Below are 9,337 nucleotides of genomic sequence, written 5' to 3'. Positions count from 1 at the left end.
CCCTGCATAATGCCCTGCAAAACCAGCCCCCACAGATCCCAGAACCCCCTGCAAAACCAGCCCCACATCCCATCCCCACCCCCTGTAAAAACAACCCCCCAGATCCCAGCACGACCCCTTGCAAAACCAATTCACCCATCCCAGCACAAGCCCCTGTAAAACCAGCCCCCCCCGATCCCAGCACGACCCCCTGCAAAACCAGCCCCCCAGATCCCAGCACGACCCCCTGTAAAACCAACCCCCCAGATCCCAGCACGAACCCCCACAAAACCAGCCCCCTAGATCCCTGCATAATGCCCTGCAAAACCAGCCCCCCCAGATCCCAGAACCCCCTGCAAAACCAGCCCCACATCCCATCCCCACCCCCTGTAAAAACAACCCCCCGGATCCCAGCACGACCCCCTGCAAAACCAGCCCCCTTGATCTCAGCAGAACACCTGGCAAACCCAGGCTCCCCCAGATTCCAGCACGATCCCCACAAAACCAGATCCCCTAGATCCCAGGGCGACCTCTCCCATTGCCAAACCAGATCCCTGCCAAACAGATCCCCAGATCAGCCACCCCCACATCCACCGAGCTCCCCTTCCTCGCCCCCAGCCTCCTGTCCCAGGGCCCTCAAACCTTCACGCCCCTCCAGCGACCCATGTGCCAGCAGGCACCCCCTCCCTCCTTTGTCTATATTCCCCCCACCCCCAGCCCAGTCTCGAGCTCTGAACTTGCCGGGTGGCCGTGGGGGCCTCACACCCTGTCCCCCACGTGGTTCTGGAGGTGTTGTAGGAGCACGGAGCCCCCCTGGGAGCCTTTGCCACATTCCGGACGTGCCAGAGACATCCTCCCGTCCCGGCGGGCGGCCGTGGCCAGGCCGCGGCCCGAGGGCTGGAGGCGTGGCCGAGCCAGGGCCGAGCCGCCGGGAGGAAGGGAGCCGTCTGCCGCGTGCCTCCGTGGGCCACGCCCAGCCACGTGGTTTCCCTGGCGCAAGAGGATGGCGGAGATCTCGGCACAGCTCTTGCGGCTCTTCTCCCCGGACCCGGCCAACTCCCCTCCAACGTGGACCTCCCGGTGCTGGGCCAGGGCTGCCGCGTCCGGGAAGCCGCGCCCACACTGCGGGCACCGGAAGGGCTTGGGGTGGGAGGCCAGGTGGCGGGAGAGACCCGAGCCCTCGGCAAAGCTCCGGCCGCAGTCGTGGCACTTGTAGGGTTCGGTGGCCGGGCGCTGGATGAGGCTGGCCATTTCGCCCGAGCCGGGGCGGCCGCCGCTGGCTGAGCCGTCGGGGAAGGGATCTGCCGCGGCCCGGCCTCTTTGGTGGACGCCCGGAGCCGCGTGGGACGGTTCCACCCTGGGGTGGCCTTTTTCGTGGACACCAAGCTCTGAGCTGTCACGGACGGGCTCCCCCTCGGCGTGGCTTCTTTCGTGGGCACCGGCCGCCGAGCACTCGTGGAAGGGCTTAGCTGGGGCCGGAGCCGAGCTCACCCCGAGCCCCTGCCCGCAGTCGGGGCACCTCAGCTTCTCCCTGATGTGGTTCCTCTGGTGCTGAGTGAGGGCAGAGATGTCGCCAAAGCTTTGCCCGCAATCGGGGCACTTGTAAAGCTTTTCACGCATGTGGGTGATCTGGTGCCGGGTCAGGGCAGCGCTGTCCTTACAGCTCTGCCCGCACTCCGGGCAGATGCATGGGGCATGGATCTCCCGGTGCTCGGCCAGCGCGACGCCATCTCCAAAGCTTTGCCCACAATCGTTGCAGGTGCAAGATGAATGGATCTCCTGGTGCTTGGCCAGCGCTGAGCTATCGCCAAAGCTTTCCCCGCAGTCGTTACAGATGCAAGACACATGGGTTATCTGGTGCTTGGCCAATGCTAAGCTATCTCCAAAGCTTTGCCCACAATCGTCGCAGGTGCAAGATGAATGGATCTCCTGGTGCTTGGCCAGCGCTGAGCTATCGCCAAAGCTTTTCCCGCAGTCGTTGCAGATGCAAGACACATGGGTTAGCTGGTGCTTGGCCAGCGCGACGCTATCTCCAAAGCTTTTCCCGCAATCGTCGCAGATGCCAGATGAATGGATCTCCCGGTGCTTGGCCAGCGCTGAGCTATCTCCAAAGCTTTTCCCGCAATCGTTGCAGATGCAAGCCTCCCGGCTCTCCCCGAGCCCCCTGCCTCCCGCCCCGCCGCTATGCCCCTCCTCCTGGTGCCGCTGCAGGGCCTCCTCCTCGGCGAAGCGCTGGCCGCACTCGTGGCACACGTGGGGCCGCTCCTCCATGTGGATGCGCTCGTGGGTGATGAGGTTGGAGCTCTGGCTGAAGGCTTTGCCGCACTCCCCGCAGCGGTAGGGCTTCTCGCCGGTGTGGGTGCGGCGGTGCTGGATGAGGTGGGAGCTGCGGACGAAGCTCTTCCCGCACTCGGCGCACTGGTAGGGCTTCTCGCCGGTGTGGATCCGCTGGTGCCGGATCAGGGTGGAGCTCATGCCGAAGCTCTTCCCGCACTCCCCGCACCGGTAGGGCTTCTCGCCCCGGTGGATCCGCATGTGCAGGGTGAGGTTGGAGCTGAGGCTAAAGCTCTGCCCGCACTCGGCGCAGGCGTAGGGCCGCTCCTCGGTGTGGCAGCGCTGGTGGCGGGCCAGGGCCGAGCTGAGCCCGAAGGTCTTGTGGCAGGTGGGGCACTTGTAGGGCTCCACCCCCATGTGCAGCCGCTGGTGCTTGACCAGCGTGGCGCTGTGCCCGAAGCTCTTCCCGCACTGCAGGCATTCGTAGGGCTTCTCGCCGGTGTGGGTGCGCTGGTGCTGGATGAGCTCCGAGCTCTGGATGAACGTCTTCCCGCACTCGGTGCACCGGAAGGGCTTCTCCCCGGCGTGGATCTTCTGGTGCTTGACCAGGTTGGCGCTCTGGGTGAAGCCTTTGCCGCACTGGGCGCACTTGAAGGGCCGCTCGCCGGTGTGGGTGATCTGGTGCTGGATGAGGTCGGAGCTGCGGTAGAAGCTCTTCTTGCAGTCGCCGCACTGGTAGGGCTTCTCGCCGGTGTGGGAGCGCTGGTGCTTGATGAGGTTGGTGCTCTGGCTGAAGGCCTTGCCGCACTCCCCGCACTGGTAGGGCTTCTCGCCGGTGTGGGTGCGCTGGTGCTGGATGAGGTTGGAGCTCCAGCTGAAGCTCTTGCCGCACTCGGAGCAGCGGTAGGGCTTCTCGCCGGTGTGGGTGCGCTGGTGCTGGACCAGGTGGGAGCTCTGGGTGAAGCTCTTCCCGCACTCGGTGCAGGTGTTGGGCCGCTCGCCCGTGTGGATGCGCTGGTGCCGCACCAGCTTGGACCACTGGGTGAAGCTCTTCCCGCACTCGTTGCAGATGTAGGGGCGCTCGCCCTTGCGCTGCGGCGGGGCAGGGGGCCGGGCGGAGGAGGACGGGGGCTCGAGGCGGGGCGGGCGGCCCGCTTGGGTCCAGGAAAGGTTCTCCCACGGCCACTCGGGGCCGGCGAGCTTGGGGTCCTGGGGAGGTTTGTCCTCCGGCAACGTCCGCTCCGCTGGGGGAAAGGGAGAGAGAAAGATGATAAGAATGTGTCAGGACTCCTGGGTTCCATCCCAGCTCTGGGACAGGAGTGGGTTCTAGTGGTCGGAGCAGGAGGGGCTGGGAGCTAGGACTCCTGGGTTCTCTCCCCGGCTCTGGGAGGCAAATGGGGTCTAGTGGTTAGAGCAGTGAAGGTTGCACCCCCGCTACAGGACCAGGTATAAAACCAAGGAGGTCTGACTCCCAATCCCCCTCCTCTAACCCAGCAGATCCAACTCCCCTCCCAGAGCTGGGGACAGAACCCAGGAATCCTGGCCCCAGTCCCCCCTGCTCCAACCCAATAGCCCCCACTGCCCTCCCAGAGCTGGGGACAGAACCCACGAGTCCTGGCTCCCCGCTCCACCCCACTAGCCCCCGCTCCCCTCTCAGAGAACCAAGGAGCCCAGCCTCAGTCGATTCCTGGACAGTCTCCAAGCCGGTCTCCCCCACTGCTCATGTGTGTGGGTACCTCCTGAGATCTCCCTTTCCTCGGAGCCCTGGAGATCCGGGACGCTCGGCTCTTCCCCTCTCTCCATCCGGGAGGTCACAGCGGGGGAAGAATCGGGATAATCTGCACACGGAGAAAAGAAAAACAGATAATTGTACAGGGAGGAGAGAACCCAGGAGTCCTGGCTCCCAGCCCCCCTGCTCTAACCCACCAGAACCCACTCCCCTCCCAGAGCTGGGGAGAGAACCCAGGAGTCCTGGCTCCCAGCCCCCCTGCTCTAACCCACCAGACCCCACTCCCCTCCCAGAGCTGGGGAGAGAACCCAGAAGTCCTGGCTCCCAGCCCCCCCTCCCCGCTCTAACTCACTAGACCCCACTCCTCTCCCAGAGCCAGGGAGAGAACCCAGGAGTCCTGGCTCCCAGCCCCCATACCCGCTCTAACTCACTAGACCCCACTCCCCTCCCCTCCCAGATCCCTGTCCCCACAGGTGTCAGTGGGGCTCACTCCAGATTTACACAGGGGTCACCGAGATCCGAATCCGTCCCGACACCTGATTCCGGTGAGAAGTGGAGCAGGTTCCCCGGCACGAGCCCCAGGAATCTGCCCTCCTGGCCTGGGTTATTCAGACGAAATTTATAGCCCTTGTCAGTTTCCATGCAGGTTTTTGGGGTTTTTTTTATCTTCAAAGCAATTAGAGCGCATTAGCTAATTAATCCTCCCCGCAGCCCTGGGAGGGAGGTATTCTTAGCCCTGCCTGACACACCGGGAGCGGAATTAGAACGGTGAAGTAATGTGCCCGGGGGCACGCGATGAGTCAGTGGCAGGGTTGAGAGTTCGGGCTCCAAAATCCCTGGCTGCAAGCCCAGCTCACCCCGATTAGGGACAGGGTCACTGAGATCAGAACCCAGCCGTGACTGCACTGGGGTCGCTCTGGATTTGCACCAGGATCCGGTCCTGACTTTCTTAAAACTGGATTTAGCTGCTTCGCTTTAACTCCTCAACTCAGGAAACCCGGACCACGTGTTTGGCTGTTATCCGTTTAAAAACCTGACACCACCTTCCCCCCCCCCTTGTGTTTTCAGCAACTTTAAAGCCACCTAACAGCCTGTGGACTCTCTTAATTACTATTAGGATTTAAATTACAGTAACACCATTCTGCTGGGAGTTGGATGGACCCTGACTGAGATCAGAGGCCCCTGTAGTGTCAGGTGCTGCACAAACCCAGATGGAGATCGGGCCCTAGCGCACAAGGTGCTGCACTATATAAGACGCCACTTTTCTTCCAGAGCTCAACATAGAACCCAGGAGTCCTGGCTCCCAAAGCCCCTGCTCTAACCCACTAGCCCCCACTCCCCTCTCAGAGCTGGGGAGAGAACCCAGGAGTCCTGGCTCCCAGCCCACCCTGCTCTAAGCCACTAGATCTCACTCCCTTCCCTGAACCGGGGATAGAACCCAGGAGTCCTGGCTCCCAGCTGCTCCTGCTCTAACCCACTGGACCTCACTCCCCTTCCAGAGCAGATGATAGAACCCAGGAGTCCTGGCTCCTACCCCCCGCACCTGTGCCCCAGCTAGAAAGATAGGTGCAATCGATCGATTTGGGTGAGCAGAGATTTTTCACCCCATCTCCACCAGTTTCAGGACGGCTCCTTCCTGTGCAGCCGTCTACTATTTTTGCGGGAGAAAAAGCGAGGAATTCACCTAGCGACGTTGTTAAGAACGACGACAACCGAGCACCACTCTGCAGCGAGGCTTTTAGCCGAGCCTAAGAGGCTAAATCCAAGAAGATCAGGTGGCCACAACTTTGAATCCAAGAAGATCAGGTGGACAATACACTGGCCAGCAGTGGAGGGACCTGCAGAATGGAGGGTGGTTCAGTGACAATCATTATTTATTAGCACCGCACTAGCGGGCGGGAAGGGGTCTCCTAGGACACGTGGTGACTGCAATTGAAGCCCGTTGCGTCTTGTCCTGCCCTCCGCGGATAAGAACAATCGATCGCCCTGCTTTTTGTAACCCTCTTTCATGTGCTCGAAAACGGTGCTCGTGTCCCCGTCCTGTCTTCTCTTCTCCAGACGAGACCAACCCCGGTTTTCCAACCTCTCCTCGTAAACACGTTTTCTGGACCGTTCCCTCCTTTTGGGGGGCTCTTTCTCCACCGCGCGGGGCCCAGAACTGGACACAGCTGAGGCCTTAGCAGCACTGAGCGCAGGGGGAGAATGACTTCCCGGCTCTCGCCTGCAACACCCCAGAACAACATTCGTGCGGGGGGGTGGGGGGAGTGTTTGCCAACCGCATCACCTTGTTGACTCATATTTCATCTGTGATCCACTCTCAGCCCCGGGTCCTTTTCTGCAGCTCTGCCTCCTAGGCCGTCGTTCCCCGCTTTGTATCTGGTGTAGTAAGATGAGGCCCTGAAATATAAACTCTTGTGTCAGAGGCCTAGTCTGAGGCCTGAAGCCTGAACCAAAGTACTTCCAGGCATTGCTAAGCAAAAGCTGGGCTGTGAGCCAGAGGCAGGCCCCGCTCACAGAAATTGGCGAGAAGAGGGTTGTTAGAAGCAGGTGTGTTCACACATAAGGGCTAATAAGAGGAACTTGTGCCAAGACGGTACCTGGACAGCCTGATACAAGGACACTCCATAGACATAACGAGGAACAGGCAGGTGCATCTTAGCCAGGACAGCATGATGGATAGATCTGTATGTCTGGAACAACATGATCAAGGGGCAGACAGCACCCTAACGAGCCAAGGGGCTGTACCTCAATCCGTCAGGAGGGATGAGTGATCTGTCCTGTCACTGTATAAAAGCAGGTCCCGGAGCGCGCCAGCCTAGGGGGCAGTGGAAAGTCCCACCACTGACTGAGCCGGTCCATTACCGGGGGCACATATTCGTAGTACGTCCTGTAGAGTCTATAGGAAACTATGACTGTGCTTCGTTTGACCATAAACCTGGCTCGGGTTCCTTCGTACCTCACTAGAGCCTGTGGTCTTTGGGGGTCTCTCGGGGTTTGCTGTGTCAGCGATCTGCAGAGCCGGGGCAGCACGCAGAGGGAACACGCACGCAGCCGACTGTTATCATCATCGCACAAGAGCAGAGCACCACACCGGTAGCTACAGACAACGTCTGGGTGACGCATTGCTCCTGCCCGAGCTTCGTACTTTGCATGGGTCCTTCCTGAATTTCATCCTGTTGAAACGGCCGGGCCCAGGATGCGGCTGACGTCCGGTAGAACCCAGGCCGGAGAACGGCACCCGCTTCCCCGGGTAGGGAGCCCAGTCACTTGTGTCTGGTTCAAGCCTCTTGCGGGAAGGCAGCCAGTCGAGACGGGGAGGCCTCAAGAGACGGAAAATCCACCCCGGCCCTTAGGAGTTTGTTCCAATGGATAAGCACCCTCAGCGGTGGAAAATGTGCTGCCTTATTCCACACGGGAGTTCGTTTGGGTTTTAGCTGCCGGCCATGGATTTTTCAGCTCTTTCTCTGCTAGGTTCAGGAGCTCGTCAGCAGCAAGGACTGGCTCAGGTCGCCTCTCCAGCTTCCTTTGGCTGAGCTCGAAGTCTCTCGCTCGCAGAGGCTTTCTCCCGCCCTCGCCTCGTTTGTGGGGCCACGTCCCTGCCCCCAGAACGGCCAGCAGCACCGACGCGCTCGTTAATGTGGCCAGGGGTCCAATTAGCCCTTTGTAGCGCGGGGAGCCCGTGTTGGGTTGCGTGGCTGTTACGAACCCCAAGTCTTTTCAGAGTCACTGCTTCCCAGGATTCAATGCCCACTCCCCTCCCGGAGCTGGGCCTAGAACCCAGGAGTCCTGGTTCCCACCCCCCCTGCCCTAACCCACTAGACCCCACTCCCCTCCCAGAGCCAGGGATAGAACCCAGGCATCCTGGCTCCTGCCCCCCCTGTCCTAACCCACTAGACCCCACTCCCCTCCCAGAGAACCCAGGACTCCTGACTTCCAGTCAGGCAATTTTGTGGGGCCTCTCCGAAGCCACCCCAAATCTGGAACCGTGGACACAAGCCCTAGACGGGGTGCGTCTGGGCCAGTCTCGCCAGCCTCCGACGGAGAGGGGAAATCCGCCCCCTCCACCGTGCGTCTCAGCCCACGGACGCCGCTCGCTCTCCCAGCACCGCGATGGCACAGACGATGCCGGGCTGTATTTTAACACAGCTCAACCCCTCGTTCACCTAGGGATTAGCAATGACACCCCCCCGCCCCCCAAATCCAGCCCCGGTTACCTGCGGAGCAAGGGAAGAGACAGGCAAGGTTTGAACAGGCACATTTCTGGGAGCACCGGCACCTCTGACCCCCACTGACTGGGTTGGGTGTCCCTGCTGGGCTGAGGGGTGGCTCCCAGCCCCCAATAATACTGCTCAGGGCGGGGGCTGGGACCCAGGACTCCTGGGTTCTTTCCCCAGCTGTGGAAGGCAAGTGGGGTCTAGTGGGTTAAAGCAGGGTAGGAGAGCTGGGAGCCCGGACTCCTGGGTTCTTTCCCCAGCTGAGTGGGGTCTAGTGGATTAAAGGAGGGCAGGGGCTGGGAGCCCAGACTTCTGGGTTTGTGGGTGGGGTGGGAGCTCGGACTCCTGGGTTCTCTCTCTTGCACTGAGAGAGGAATGGAATCTAGTGGATTAAAGGGGGGAACCGGGAGCCAGGACTCCTGAGTTCTCTCCCCATCAGAGTGGGGTCTAGTGGATGAAAGGGGGGGAGCCCGGACTCCTGGGTTCTCTCCCCAGCTGAGTGGGGGCTAGTGGATTAAAGGGGGGTGCCCGGACTCCTGGGTTCTCTCCCCAGCTGAGTGGGGGCTAGTGGATTAAAGGGGGGAGCCCGGACTCCTGGGTTCTCTCCCCAGCTGAGTGGGAGCTAGTGGATGAAAGGGGGGAGCCCGGACTCCTGGGTTCTCTCCCCAGCTGAGTGGGGGCTAGTGGATGAAAGGGGGGAGCCTGGACTCCTGGGTTCTCTCCCCAGCTGAGTGGGGGCTAGTGGATGAAAGGGGGGGAGCCCGGACTCCTGGGTTCTCTCCCCAGCTGAGTGGGGGCTAGTGGATTAAAGGGGGGCGCCCGGACTCCTGGGTTCTCTCCCCAGCTGAGTGGGGGCTAGTGGATTAAAGGGGGGAGCCTGGACTCCTGGGTTCTCTCCCCAGCTGAGTGGGAGCTAGTGGATGAAAGGGGGGAGCCCGGACTCCTGGGTTCTCTCCCCAGCTGAGTGGGGGCTAGTGGATGAAAGGGGGGAGCCCGGACTCCTGGGTTCTCTCCCCAGCTGAGTGGGGGCTAGTGGATGAAAGGGGGGAGCCCGGACTCCTGGGTTCTCTCCCCAGCTGAGTGGGGGCTAGTGGATGAAAGGGGGGAGCCCGGACTCCTGGGTTCTCTCTCGCGCTGGGCG

At 61.4% G+C, this 9,337-nt stretch overlaps 1 protein-coding gene across 1 annotated transcript; it reads right to left on the bottom strand.

Annotated features, from left to right (window-relative positions):
- Positions 1–711: 711 nt before the first annotated feature.
- On the bottom strand, positions 712–3,977 carry LOC123369229 (zinc finger protein 271-like). Its single transcript, XM_045014585.1, has 2 exons — positions 3,971–3,977; positions 712–3,497 (listed from the first exon to the last, which is right to left on the bottom strand). The coding sequence occupies exons 1-2, from the start codon at positions 3,975–3,977 to the stop codon at positions 739–741; spliced, it is 2,766 nt and encodes a 921-aa protein (XP_044870520.1). The 3' UTR covers positions 712–738.
- Between the last annotated feature and the right edge of the window lie 5,360 nt (positions 3,978–9,337).

This window comes from Mauremys mutica, chromosome 4 (genome assembly GCF_020497125.1).
Source record: "Mauremys mutica isolate MM-2020 ecotype Southern chromosome 4, ASM2049712v1, whole genome shotgun sequence".
Taxonomy (NCBI): Eukaryota; Metazoa; Chordata; order Testudines; family Geoemydidae; genus Mauremys; species Mauremys mutica.
This window is presented reverse-complemented; position numbering and strand designations above follow the sequence as displayed.